This window comes from Ochotona princeps, chromosome 9 (assembly GCF_030435755.1).
Source record: "Ochotona princeps isolate mOchPri1 chromosome 9, mOchPri1.hap1, whole genome shotgun sequence".
Lineage (NCBI taxonomy): Eukaryota > Metazoa > Chordata > Mammalia > Lagomorpha > Ochotonidae > Ochotona > Ochotona princeps.
In genome coordinates this window covers 16,884,465-16,899,186 of record NC_080840.1, presented here as the reverse complement: position 1 = coordinate 16,899,186, position 14,722 = coordinate 16,884,465, and the positions used below count along the sequence as shown (strand labels likewise).

Sequence of the window (14,722 nt, the reverse complement as noted above, 5' to 3'; positions counted from 1 at the left end):
CTTAGTTCTGAGATGGAGTCCATAGAAAGTACACACCAGGCTGAAAGAATAAGATGGCTTGTCTGCCCACTCTTTGTATAGGATTATTGTGCAATGGAGAAATTTATAAATGTTTGTATGAATTCTAATAGAACTTGACTTAAAATGATGATCTAAGCTACAATATCGAAAAAATCAGGGGAGAAAAATGGTATTACGTGGAATATGAGCCAGGGAGACATTTTAATTTGCATTCACAGATCAAAATGACAACCACTGACAAATATTTTAATCTTATTTTCATGTTAACATTTGACCCCAAATGACTTGCCTTTTGTGGAACACCCAGGCAAAAATGTCCAAAAATGAAAAATGAGCACTTGTAATTGGCTGCATATTTTCTTGGAGATCATTAAAACGGTAGGATTTTATACAACTCATCCTCACTGCTTCCATTTATCGAAACAAAACTGTGCCACCCCCCAAACATCTTTTACCTTTTTCAATTATTTGCAAAGGAAAAATATCACAAAAGTAGAAAAGGGCTGCATCTTGCATTAGTTACTTGAAATATGTATTTGGGATCACATTGTTTTGTCTCTTAAGAAATTTCAGATATGAGACATTTGGATATACCATCTCTGTACTGCCTCTTGTCTATTTTGTACAAATATGCCATTGCTTTATAATAAAAGCTAGAGTCATTCTCCAGAAATATCTGGGAAAAGAAGCCTCTAAATAAAAACTGAGGAATCTAAAATATTAAAATTCAAAACAATTATGAATAATTTTTTTTGTGCTTAACAAGCAAGCTGCTGACTTCATAGCACTCGCAAAAGAAAGGCAACCCACGTCTCATTCCTTAGGTGTTAGTATTGGCTTCACTCTGTACTCAGCAGACATTTAGTCCCGTAAACAAATGCACTGAGCTGATAATCCAGTAACCGGAGAGGGCAAGGATCTGGCTTAAGATCTGTATATAGACACTGTGCTGCTACAGGTGACTAGGAAGTGAATGTTTATTTGAAAAACTTCCAGAAAGCCTAGTGCTTACTGAAGTAGGGAAAGACCTTTGCTTGAAGTAACTCTTTGCATTCATGAAAATATTTTTACACTGAGAGCTCTATTCATAAATGGAGACTTTCTTAATGGATGACTGATTTTCAGACTTAGCTGAATCTATCTAATGCTGTCATAATGGGACTATTTAATGAATGTCCCCCGATGAAATGTCATTGAAAAGTTAGGACTATTTAGAGTTTAAACAGTAGACCAAGGATCTTTTTGTTGCAAAATAAACCACAAGAAAATGAGATCTACTGTTCCAATCCCAACCAGAACTGAGCTTTCAGCACATGATTAAATTATTTGAGTTTTGCCTCCCCGTTCCTGTGCTGTATAGAGAACAATACGATTTTCCAACCTCAGATGGTGGTATTCTGAGAATTAAATGACATGTAAAATGCTTAAGATGCTTCCTGTCATGTACAGGTTTTTAACAGATTGCTTCCTGTTTATATTATTTGCTGAAATTATTTTCCATTGTAACATTATATATCTAAGATTATTCCTGTGGAAACAAGTACTATTCTATTTTTATCTTCAATACCACCACTTTCATTTTGTTTCTTCTTCTTTGGTATCTTTGCAACACACACATACACACACATACATAAATACAACAGGTATGTGGTATATATAATATATATGTTCATATAATATATGAAAGGACTATGCATGAAAATGTTTATTCACACCAACTCTAACTCTGCTGTTGTGTCCTGTGGGGTTCTAAAATATTCTAATTTCAGATTTCTGGATCAGGGATATTCAACATGCTGTTATTATATCAATCCATACATATAGGAAAACTGAGATTCTGATATGAAATAATTTATTTAAAATAGCTCATCAATGACTATACTCCAGGAGTGTAGCCTCATTATCTCTTAGTCCTTATGCTCTTTAAAATGTTTCTTGATATTGCTATTTATACAACTCTTCTGCAGTTTACTTTTGAAAATGTTTTAACCACTTATGCCACTGGAGACCATTATGCTTAGTGAAATAAACTAATAAACTAATACCCCAACCCCCCAAATCATTTCTTTTGTGGCACCTCAGTACAAAGTATGTACTTATGTGAGCAAAATTGACATTCTGAGATTTGATCATTGCTTATAGTCCCTGTCCACACTCCTGAGGAACAGTATATTTTCTATTTACTATTTGTGGAATTCTTTATTTATTCTTATATTTTTTAACTTTTGTATGCCATTACAAAAGTTAAAATATAAGAAAACAGGGAGGGAGGGAGGGTATGGTAAGAAGTATCTTTATGATCTTAAAACTAATATATATGAAATACATGAGGTTTATTCCTTTTTTGTAAATAAAAACATGTTCCAAATTTTTAAAATGCAAATTTTATGGATTATAACTTGGTTGTGTGCTTGCCCTACCCAGACCCAAGTACCCCATCCTTGTTAGGAGAGAATTTAAAATATTTACACAAATCAAAGCATTGAGCTAGGCACAAGTTTTTGCACACAGAACCCTTAGATGCCTCAATAGCATCAAGAAGATGAGATACCTTGACTTACGGACTTGGCATCAGCTTTCAGTGCTCAAAGATTATTTTGTTTATTGGAGCTAATGCTGCAATAAGCTGAGAAATTCTTGACTATCCTGACTGAAACACCTGTCAGAGCCGCTTGCGGTGCTGTGCACATTTCAGCAGCTCCTTTCACTTGCACTCTCTGGGCCTCTCACCGTGGTCAAGAGCGGGAGGCAAGTAAGGCATCCGGGGACCCAGCCTCTGCTGGAGGAAGGTTAAAAATTCAAAAATTAGCAGAATTTCTTTTTATCTCAGCTCTGTAGCTGGTAAAATTTATTTTTTACTAACACAAAGATAACTGGTTTCACGTATTGCATAGCTACAATACTACCCTCCTTCCATTTCTACTTCCCACAGTCCTCCTAATTCCTCCTTTTCCTTCCTTTTTTCTTTAATTTTTGCAAAAACATAATTTCTTTCTACTCTATAATCACAGGCTTGATGCCCTGTTAGCTATAATATTCAAAAAGTAAAGAGTAAAAAGATTAGAGTTCCACATGAGATTTAGCAATGGGTAAAGACAACAATCAAATCAAAGGTTTCCACTTCACTCTTTAGAATTTTTTATATGTTTTAGATTACCTATTACATATAAAAGAAAATCTATGATAATTGTTTTTTAGGGACTAACTTAGTAAGAATAATATTTTCAAGTGTTTGATGAAACTTAGTATTTGAAAATGATACAGGAAATAATATCTGGTTGGGCCATTAAACTAGTGTTAGCTTTTAATGTTTTTATGATATTTTAACACATACATTTCAAAACATACATTGAAATATCAATCACATTCAGGGATGGAATAAATCTGTCCAAAAATTTATAGAATAATCAATACCATAAATGAAAACATGCGTCCTCATTTTCTCACAATGCCAAATGTGAATCTGTCCCAGCATGACATTCATTGTTTGCAGTGGCTATGTGCCTGCATATCTGTCTGTAACGTCTTCCGGGACTGTAACAGGATCTGGTTTACATTGTGCACTAAAAATTTGCAAGTATGCACAGAAATGAATGGAGAAAGAATTGATTCAACAAGGCTCCCATCAATATTGTTATATGCCACATGTGATGTCTGTCGAAAAGCGTTCCCTGCGTCTCTCCCTGTCCTTGGAAGAGTTTAAGTAAGAGACAATACTCATGCAAACAGTTGTGCTGTATGGTAGAGTGTGATGCAGAGAAGATGGGGCGTTGTGTGATAACAGGTGCTTTTGTGGATAGCTGTGACAGCTTTCCCAGAGCATCCAAGATCCTACTCTGTGTAGCACCAACAGACAAACATTGTGACATGGAAGGGGATTTGAATGAGAGATTAATTAGAGACAAAATTGTAGATCACTGTGTATTTGAAAAATAAAATTACTTTGATATTGCAGGAGTCACTTAAAATTTATAACAAACATTAATGTATTGGTGTTCCATGTATTATATAATATTCATTACAAATAATAATTCACATATCTCTCATGTAGTGGATGACAATTTTCTTTTTTGATCTCAGTTCCAGCTGCAGATGTTTGATATTGTTTGTTCTACATCATGGGCCAATCAAGACAAATGCTGTGAACTTCCAGGCTTGGTAAGAATTCTTCTGCCTTTATCAAAATTTATGATAAATGTCATTTATCTATGAAATGGAGATGCTGTGTCTCAGCATTCAGAAATCATTCATCTTGTGAGTAATTAAAACTAGGACAATGTTAAGAAGGTGGTATGTCTGAAACCAAAAGCCAGCCACACACACACAAGCACACACACTCCCACATGGTGTGACCTCCTTGTCATAATTCACAAAGCCCTCAGGGTCTACAAGATTTTATGCTATCTCCAGGGCAAAAGAAGCTCCATGTGTGAAATCATCACACTAGAAAATTGGATTGGATATTTGTCTTAGCAACTCAATCATTGTGTGAAAAAGCAATACATGTGAATTTAAATAAAAATATGCTTTTTTTCTTTTCTATAATTAGTTACTAATGGGGTTGTGTGTGCAAATAAGATGCCACAGCACGTCTTACATTTTGAAATTAAATTGGATTTCTCTTCCCTTCCTTTTCCACCTTGCTTTTCCCCATACTTTATTTTTTTTTATCATAGCATTCTTAAAAACAAAAAAGCAACACACAAAAACAAAACTAGGTGTACTAATGTTGTGCATCATCACAATAAAGTGTTTTAAAATCTGATGTTAAAACTGAAAATGCCTTGAGCTGGTCATTCGTGTGATATCTAATGGATGCGAAACACTGCTGTCTCTGTTGAGTTTTTAAAACAGTCGCATTGTCCCTAGGAGTGCATTATAATTCCCTAGGGAATGATGGCATGAAATTTTGGAACTATAGTTATAATTCCTATAAGCTATGTGATGCTGCTAAAAAATTACATCTCTTCTCATTAGTACAAAGTGTGAATTGTGGGGCCGTCTCACTCTATATAATAACAGAAAAGCAGATTCAGACTATAGGATTCTTAGAGAAATTGAGCTGATATGATGATGCTGTCATGCCCGGGCTGAAGATCTGTCTTAGTAATTGAACATGGAGCAGAAGCCTAGAGAAGCCTTTGTAAAGTCTGAGACTATTACACAGATCACAGCATCTACTACAAGCAGTAAATCTCGACAGCCAACATTCAGAGGGAAGCAATGTCCATACTCTTACTTCGTTACAAAAAATTTCTTGTGAGATTAGCACAGATAGACTGGAAATCAGAAGGGAAAAAGTGCTGAATTCTCTGTTGTATCAAGCAACAATATGGTCACTTGTCTTGGAAAGGACACTGAGGACGTATGAATTCCATAGTAGGCAGACACAGTTCGCAGCAATGGCAAAACCATTGGGTTCTGTAGTCAAGAGGGTAGATGTCAGCTTTGCTTTGAGTATCTTTCAGACATGCCTAAGCTTTCATTTCATTTCAGTTGGTCAGATACATGAGCTGAGGGACTGAACTGAAATCTTGGGCTATGGTCCAACATGTACAGACAAGCATTCGGATTTTTTTCAGTTTAGTCATTTCACTATCACCTATATTCTCTTCAGCTCTAACCGTTTTTGTTCCCACCAAGTCTTTAATTATGAAGCTCATTTTCTGTCTATCCAAGGACACAGATGGACTCTCAAAATTTTATAGATTTTTTTTAAAGCCCAAGGCGAGTTCATTTTGCTGATGTTCCAAATAGGATGTTTATGAATTGTTCAGCAGCTCCTTTGCATTCCAGTAACTCAGATACGCTTATCCTGGCATCAGTCATCTGTCTGGTAATGTCATGTAACAACCCAGTTCTCCTAGAAAGAAAAAACCAATATCCTTACCTCAAAGCTTTAGCTTGACCATGTGCCTGTCTTCTTTCCAGCCACAGGATGTAAGCAGTTGATGAAATTGTCACAGGAAATTGATGATTTGTTTAAACACTGGTTTTGTTTCGCCTCATTTCTTTGTTTGAATATAGTTGTTTTGATTTAGCAAACCAGTAGGTTTTCTTTTATCCTTTGAAACAAAATATTGTAGCATAAAGTTCGGAGACTTTTATTTATAGGATACTATTATTCCAACTGAATTGAATAGTAACCAGGAATACCTGGGACCCACTGTTGATTTTCTTTTCACTCACTTCGATCTCAAGCTGCTTTTGACAACATCCTTTGATAAACAGTGACTACAACGATCCAAAAAAAAAAAAATTTTTGATCGCAAATGACTATCATTACCTTTCTAGACTAAAACATTTTAAAATGTTTTAAATAAAAAAGCTTGTGGAGTCCATAGCAGCATGTCTGAATTGCCTTGGCATTCACACTTTATTTTTCCCTTTGCAGAGAGATGAAGAATCCTGCCCAGATCTTCCTCATTCCTGCTCCTGTTCGGAAGCCAACGAAATGGCCCTGGGACCAGCAGGTCCACCGGTAAGTCTGCCACCCTGCGGGAAGGGGGGGGGGTGGCAGATGTAATTTAATCCCGTTAGTGGCCATCATTTCTTGCACCTAGCATCATCGCAGTGTGAGAGAGTACTTTGGAAAGTTGGTGCAGAAATGGAATTGAAGGATAGGACTGCACGTGTGGATTTCAATTTTTTTTTCTTCAAAATAAACCGATCTTTGAGCTGTGTTTCCATGTTCTTTTTAAAACCCATTTTAAATGGCTATTATACACACCAAATCCTGTAAGCTAAGTGAGGTGAAGAGATGTTCAGTGAATTAGCTGAGGACTCTCAGAGACTACTGGAGACTTTTCCCTCAGCAGGCAGACCGTCTCTCCCGATGCTGTGTACTTGGGTCCTTCCTTAAAGGTCTTGTGGTGTACTGCTACAATGCTTGTTGCAAACACTGGACCTCTGCTTATACCTATGGCCCCTGCCCATTCTGTATCAGCACTTGTGTATATGAAAGGGGTTTTCTGATTCAGCAGGAATAATATCCACCTGAGCATGAAACGGTCACTCTTGTACATTTTCTGTCAATTTTATGTGAGAAGAAGAGAAAAGCCAAGAAGGAGGGAGGATGAGAAGGAAGAAAGGAAAGAGAAAGAGAGAACACTTCTGTAAAATATTAACAGTGAACAATTGCACTGTCTGGGTCTTTAACATGATTCATTTTTTCATGTTTAAGTGTTTAATTTCTTTCTTGTTAATTTGGACTTACATTGTTTCTTTAAAATGTGGGTGTTAAGCAGGAAATGGCAAATGTGTCAAGGCAGAAAGACCAAACAAGGAGAATATTGTGGGCAAGTCAAGGAACCCAGACCACGTGGAGGAACGTTCTCAGGCCTGGCCTGGCCTTGTGTGGTCACGGGCCAGCAGCAGCCACATGGCTAGTGCCCACACGGCACAGAACCTGTGATGACAGCTCGCTTGAAGTGTGAACAGTCACACCACGTCAACTCTTCAGACATAATTTCCCTTCACCTGTTAATGCATTCTTCTGAGCACTTGCTGGGTGTATTTGAAATATGTTTCAAAATTTCTCTGACACATTGATCATTTTTTCAGGTGTTGGATGTAATGCCTAATTTTAAAGAAAATAATAATAATAATAAGGCTCTATCCCACTGAAGCAGATCAGAATAATGGTAGAAACATTACATATAAATCATAACACTAGGCAGGCTACTAAACGACCATGAACTTTGTCATGTAAAAACACATAGTGCTAGGACCTACAGGTATCAAGTGGGTTAAGGAAGATAATATGCCTGCATATGCTCTGTGTGTTGCAAAAGTTTAATCAAACGTAGAGTGTCACATGCAGTTTAGCCTAGAACTTGAAAACATTTTCAAATGGGTGCTAAATTTTTCCTTCCAACTTCGGAATAGTAACAAGCAGTATAACATGCTATAGCTTACAAAGGTATTGCTTGGTTTGATTATCTGGAATATTTGCTAAAAATAGAATCTCCAACATGGCAGTGTGGCAGTCAACATTCATAAGGCATACTACTGATGCATGAAAAGTGTTAGAGGGTTCTCTTCATAATATTGAAAGTTTGCGGATTCATAGCTGAAAATACTCACTGTGCATTTGGTCATCTGCCACATAGTGAGCCATTATTTCCTTCTATGTCCTTTAGAAGGTGGCTTTTCAAGTTTCTTTTTTTTTTTTAAAGATTTATTTTTATTACAAAGTCTGATACACTGAGAGGAGGAGAGACAGAGAGGAAGTGGAGCTGCCGGGATTAGAACCAGCGGCCATATGGGGTCAAGGCGAGGACCTTAGCCACTAGGCCACACCACTGAGCCCCAAGTTTCTTGTTTTCAAAGAATATTTCAGAGCCAGTCCTTTCCCTGCCTGCCGTGGGTGTAGGTGCACTTTGCAAGGCTTTGCATGGGCTTGTGGGCATAAGCTTCACAGCAAGCCTCAACCATCCTCCTCCTCCTCCTCCTCCCCAAGGGCAACCTCCTTGTTCGTGCCTGCTGTAGTGTTTTGTTTCTTCTTTGTTCCTGGTACTTAAGGATTCAGCTCTTAATTACAATTATGTTTATTTTAAGTAGCACTAATAATTGTTTGTAGCTGGAGGGTTTTGAAGTTTCTTTCATCTACAGTGCTGCTAGAGCGACTCATAGAATATTTATTTATTTATGACCTAAGAGTGAAACTCTAATGAGAAAAGAGAGAAGAAAAATGAAAAAAAGGTGTTCAATTCTAGGTTGTGGGGGGGGACAAGATGTAAAATAAGAGAGAACTATAGAAGTTTTTCAAATATTTCTATATAAAGTGTAACATTATTTAAGATATGATATCACAAACAATATGCAGTAAGTCCTACCCGGTGATGGAACATAATTTTTTAATATATTCTCATTCAACCATTCACAAAATAGGATGAGCCAGTACAACCATAGAAGTCCTTTAAAACGGAAGACATGGGGAAAAGAACCATATGCATTTCCTTTGACTGACTTATTAAAAGTGTGGATGTTTTTAGCCCAGCCGTGTTTGTTGAATTCTAGTGGTGTACTCAGAGATGAGAGCCAAGGATAAGAAGGAGAAATAATAATATAAAATTCTCCCTGGCTTTGAAAATGGGTGCCTCAGGCATGCATACCTGGGAGACAGTCCCATTGGAGTACAACATTCCATTAGACAGACACAGGTCATTTAAGATGCACATTTAAGATTTAAAAATTGTGACAGACAAATGAGTTGTGACAGACAGACAAGTAGGTTAACTGGAAAGCACTAGGCTGCAAGGAACAGAAAAGTTGACTGAAACAGTAATGTACACTCTTAGGGCATTGATGGTTTGCTCAGTAAAATGTTTAGAAACAAATGAGGGCAGATGAGACTGGTGAATAACTTCCCCCAGGACCTGAAGTCCTTCTAGCTTGCCATATTGCCTTTCGTAGGCTTGATGCTTCTCGACCAAAGTGACCAAAAACAGATTAGCACAACCTCTCCTGGCTGGAAAGAGGAATGTGGAAAGTAACATCAGATATAAAACCAACAAAGGGGTCAGAAAAGGCTCTATGGGGCCTTAGTATTTCATACAGTGGTGAAAAATACATGCAGCATCTGTGATTAATTACATGAAACACACAGCAAAATTACAGTACTCAAACATGAAAACGTTCTAGCCATTAAGGACAAAAACAATGAGCCCTTGTAAAAAACTGGATTAAGTACATAAACAATACTCACATGAAGGTTCAACAAAAATGTACTAAAGTTACAACAAATAAGCAAACAGTAATGTCCAGGAAAATTAAAATCAGACTAAGGGGGTTTTTCTGACAAAGTGGTAAAAATGTAGGTTGATAGTATCTGATGTTGACTCTTTTTGTTTGATTGATACAATTGCATAGAATCAGGGATTTCCCCTTTCATCCCTCCCAATTTTCCTCCTCCTACTGATTTCCCCTCTCTTTGATTACAGTAGTGTAGTCTTTCAAAAAGAGTCACAAGTCCATCATTCTGCTAGTTAAGTGCATCCTGACATTGTAGGTGTGGACAATGGCAGAGAGTCCAGCATCTTATCAACATTGACTCTCAAATCATCGGCAGGTATATAACTTACAAGGCAAGTTTGAGTATAATTGGTAATACACCTGCGTACCCATCACATTTCACTTATAATTCTACTTCTTGGTGTCTTCTATTAAGAAACATTAAAACTTCAACTTTAAGGAACGTATAAAGATGAGATTTGTTTGAACGCCAAAAAAATGCGAAGGAAACCACTTGAATTTCCAAAGACAGAACAACTTAATAAATTGTTATATATCTAAAATTTGGACAACTGCAACAGTTAAGCTTAAAAATTGGAATTATGCATGACACCATGTATGTAAACTATACACATCGAATAAAACCACAATAATAGTTTTTATACACTTGCAATAAATAAACTAATTTTATAGTTGCATTTAATAAATATGAAAGATGAGAATATAACTAACAGGGAGTAACTTTAAGTGATTCAAATAAGTTGGAAGAAATCATAAGGATACCTTGACCCAGTGTTTTCCCAAGTGATGTAAGTTTTCTACTGGAAATACACAAAATCATACCCGTTTTCAACCCTGCTCTGCAGGTGAAGGAGAAATTCTACCTGTTCTTTTTGCGGCCCTCCCAACACTTGTTCATCTCCTTTTATGAGCACACTACTGGCTCACAGACTTTAAAATGTAACTAAATTTGGTAAAATTATATATAGTATATCAAAGGTGACCTCATTTCTTCAGTGAGTGATATTTTCATCCATTTGCTGTAATGCTCATTTTCTTTTAAAATGTGTTTAAGTGAAATAATCAAAATGTTCAGAATGTGTGTGTATAAACATATATGCATGCTTTGACACATTAAGCATATATGCAAATGGCTTAGGCATGTTCTATGTATGTGTTAATAAGCCTAGGTAAAGAGAACTGTTGAATACTAAAGTAGGTGGTGAATTAAAATTTTGAGGAAATTTTGACTGAAATTTCAGAAATATTAACCATTTCTGTGTAGCAAAAATAACCTTTGCTACTTTAATATGTCTTTTAAAATGTAGTTGTATAATTTAATTTCCAAGTTATGTGGAAAATCATAGCCAATGTTAGAGCAACTGCATATTTTATTTTCTGCATCCATTAATCATCAAAGTCTTACATAATTACTAAAATATATACATCCGTTAATTTCTCAAGCTTTGAAGGGATTTGGCATAGAAAGCTCTCTCAGATTATGAGCTCATCTACAGGCAAGATGGAAGCCTGGTGGCAGATTTCCAGCTAAGGACTGTGATGGTGTACACGCGCATATCATTACAGAATATGTGGGTTTCATAGTAATAATGACATAATCCATATGATTAAGGAAAATGAATGAAATACACTGTTTTGAGAGTTTCCTTTGAGCTAATCCCTAACATCTGTTTGCCAGGGTGGTCCAGGACTCCGGGGACCAAAGGGTCAGCAAGGTGAACAAGGCCCAAAGGTACGGCCGCCTCTTCCTTTCTTCCCCTCCCGCTCCCTCTCCCGTCTTGCTCTCCCTCCGTTCCTGCTTCCCCTCCGTCTCCTCCTGTTCCTCCTCCCTTCCTCCTTTCACCCTTACTCTTACCCTCTTAACACCCTCTCCCCCTCTAAAACTCATCATCATTTTGGAACTAATTATGATTTATTCCACTGTTGCAACGTAAAGCTTCTTATAATCTAATGCAAGTCACGTGGCACCCTTTCTCCTTATATTTGAAGATGTCCTTTTAAATCAAAAGAGAATGTTTCAAAATAGAAACGTTTTTCTGGGTTCAAAAAGCATGTCAGTGTTCTAGGTTGCCTCCTTTCCAGGATCATTCTTTCTCTGGTACATTTCTCCTCTTGCTCTATCTGCAACAACAATGTGTCTTTAGCGGAATCCTACAGATTCACAGGTTAGTATCAGCCCCCTGCCACGTAATTTCTCAGGTTTTGGATTCTTGCTTCTGCTTTGCAACTCTGTATAATCAAGGTTGAATCTTTGCTTCCCATCGTCACTGACCCAAACCATGCAATATAGTGGTCCAGTTTGAACAAGGGCAGCATCCGAGAGGACCAGGTCATGCTAAGCCATGCCAAGACACGTTTTTCTGCATTGCACACAGGCATCTGAGGGCTGGCAGAATCCCAGCCACTAATTGAGTTCAGGCCTCAGCCTCTTCTATCTGAGTTTTGGCAAATCTTTTAATGGTCTCCTGTCTCTAGTGGCGTGACTTGCTGATTTTTCACATCTGTCCCCAGATTAATTTCTTTACAGTCTAGGCTGGGTCATTTCAAACTCTTCAGAAGACGTAGTTATCTGCTATTGTCAAGAGAACAAAGTTCATCTTCTTTGGCATGGCATTCAAAGTCTTCCATTCCGTGCTTGCCCATCTCCATCAGGTTGTTTCACCTGGTCTCTTCTCCAACCTTCTTGGACTTACTGCTTCAATGTGGCTACTTCTTAGATTTGCATATTTACTCATGGGAAAAAAAAAAACATTAAAAACTTGTTACTCTATACCTGGAGAGAGATGAAGCAAAGTAGGAACAAATAGGAAGATAAAAAAGTAACTTAAAGAAGGTTGAAGATAGTTAAGCAGGTATTAGTTCAACACTCAGCTCATAAGTTTTCTGCTGTTTTGATCATTGTTTTCTGTGTTCTGAGACACAATTGATGAACCTTACTTGGCTCCAGCACTCATGGTGCTGAAGGTTTGTGATTGGGGGCCTCTTGTCAAGCAGGGCTGCCTGTGGTCTTTGGTTTCTGACAAGGGCAGTGCCTGTGAGCTCCTGTAGTTTCTGACTTCCTTATTCTAGCTGTCAGCATGATCATATTGTTTTTCTAAATGATGATTCTAATTATGCAGAAAATTTAGTTCCTAGATTTCTGGTGTCCCCCAAATTGATCCATTTTTTCAAATATCCATTTCCACAAGATTGCTGCACTTATTTATATATGATATTTTTGATTTACTAACCAAAAAGGATGTGATAGTTTTGAAAATTTTTGTTGGATGTTAATGTATGCGCTGATATCAATAGTGTGTGAACTGATAAACTACATTATTGATACTGGAAGCAGCAATATGTATTTTGAAAGTTTTGTTACAGCAAATAGAAAACAAGAATTTGGATACACAAAGCAACCATGCAACCGGCTTCTACACATCATTTTTTCCCTCGTATTTTATGAAATAAAAAGACCACCTACTTTTTATCCTAATACTCATCTCAGTTCCTTAATCAGATATAATCTATATATTAAACCATTATAAATGTTAAATAATGTTAATAAGTTGCCTCTTCATTTCCTCCTTCATACTTTAAAAAAATCTAGCTACCTCCATCTCCTCTACTCTTAAGCCATGCTTCTAGGAATAGTTGCTATTTAGTGTTTCTACTTCTTCACCTCCCAAATAATTCTCAGCCCACATGATCTATCGTCCCCAAGAAACCCTGAGAAATTCCTGTCATTACAGTTAGCTAGAAGTCACCACAGTTCTGCTCGTTACCAGTTCCATTGGCTGCAGTTTAATTCCTGTATTAACTTGTGACAGCTATAACATCTGTCACAATTAGACATCTTATTGTTTGAGTACTTCTCTTCTTTTGGCCCATTCTACACTGCTACCCGTTACACCTTATTGTCTTCACTTCCTAGCCTTTCTCATTTTGGAGTATATCCAGTGCTTCTCTTTTTCGCCCTCTTATGTGATTTTCAAATGATATTTATCGTATTTCCCTTTCACTCTGTCCACAAGTTTTCCTTAATAACGTGACCTAAGACCATGCCGTCAGCTACCAAAATTCAACCTAGATCTTAGCTGACTGCTAAACAATGCACATTTCCAGATAATTTCCCTCATTTATTTAATTTTATGAGGTATTCATCTTCTTTCTTAATTTATCCTTACTTATCTTGATTTTTCTTCTGTATTCTTTGTCCAAAGTAGTGGATTCTCCAAGTTCATGCCAGTGATGATACTCACCCAATATATCTAAAGGGAATTAAATTAATATGTCAAAGACACATTTGCGTGCCCTTAGTTTTTGCAGCACTATTCACAATAGCCAAGAAATGGAAACAGCCTAAATGTCCATCAATTAATTAATGGATAAAGAGAATGTAATATTGTGTGGAATAGTACACAGCCATGAAAGAGGAAATAACAGTGTTTGAGTCACCTTGGATAGAGCTGGAGGTCATTAGGTTAAATTGGAAAAGTCAGACAAAAGTCATCCAAATGTGCAATCTAGAAATGTTGATCTGCTGAAACTTGAGAGTATTACAGTAGTTATCAGAGGTCAGCAAGTACAGGGAAAAGAGGGCAGAGTAAGCTTGGAAAACAGACATCGAGTTGCAGTTAGATATGAGAAAGAAGTTGTGGTATTCTCTGCACAGTAGGGTGCCTGGAGATAGTAATTATGTAGTAAATGTTTCCAAAAAAATCCAGAAGAAAGTATCTTGGATGCTTACTGCAAATTAATTGTAAATGCTTGATAATCTATATATTATTGGGTTAATATTATTCAATGTGTACATGTACCAAACCATCAAAGATACCATGTAACTATACATGTTTATGTCAGTTTAGTAAGACAATTTCCAAGTGTTGATTTTAATGCCATAAAACATAGCTTTAATTTGATTCACAGAATGAGATGAAAAGAGGAGGTTGAAGGTAAGTTAAAT

General features: G+C 36.9%; 1 protein-coding gene across 1 annotated transcript in view; it reads left to right on the top strand.

Moving 5' to 3' along the window:
• The window catches only part of COL14A1 (collagen type XIV alpha 1 chain), a 195,953-nt gene that overhangs the window by 135,258 nt on the left and 45,973 nt on the right, over window positions 1–14,722 (top strand). The window contains exons 35-37 of the mRNA XM_004580703.4: window positions 4,102–4,179; window positions 6,416–6,502; window positions 11,456–11,509. Coding sequence (XP_004580760.2) covers window positions 4,102–4,179; window positions 6,416–6,502; window positions 11,456–11,509 — 219 coding nt within the window. The remainder of the gene's footprint in view (window positions 1–4,101; window positions 4,180–6,415; window positions 6,503–11,455; window positions 11,510–14,722) is intronic.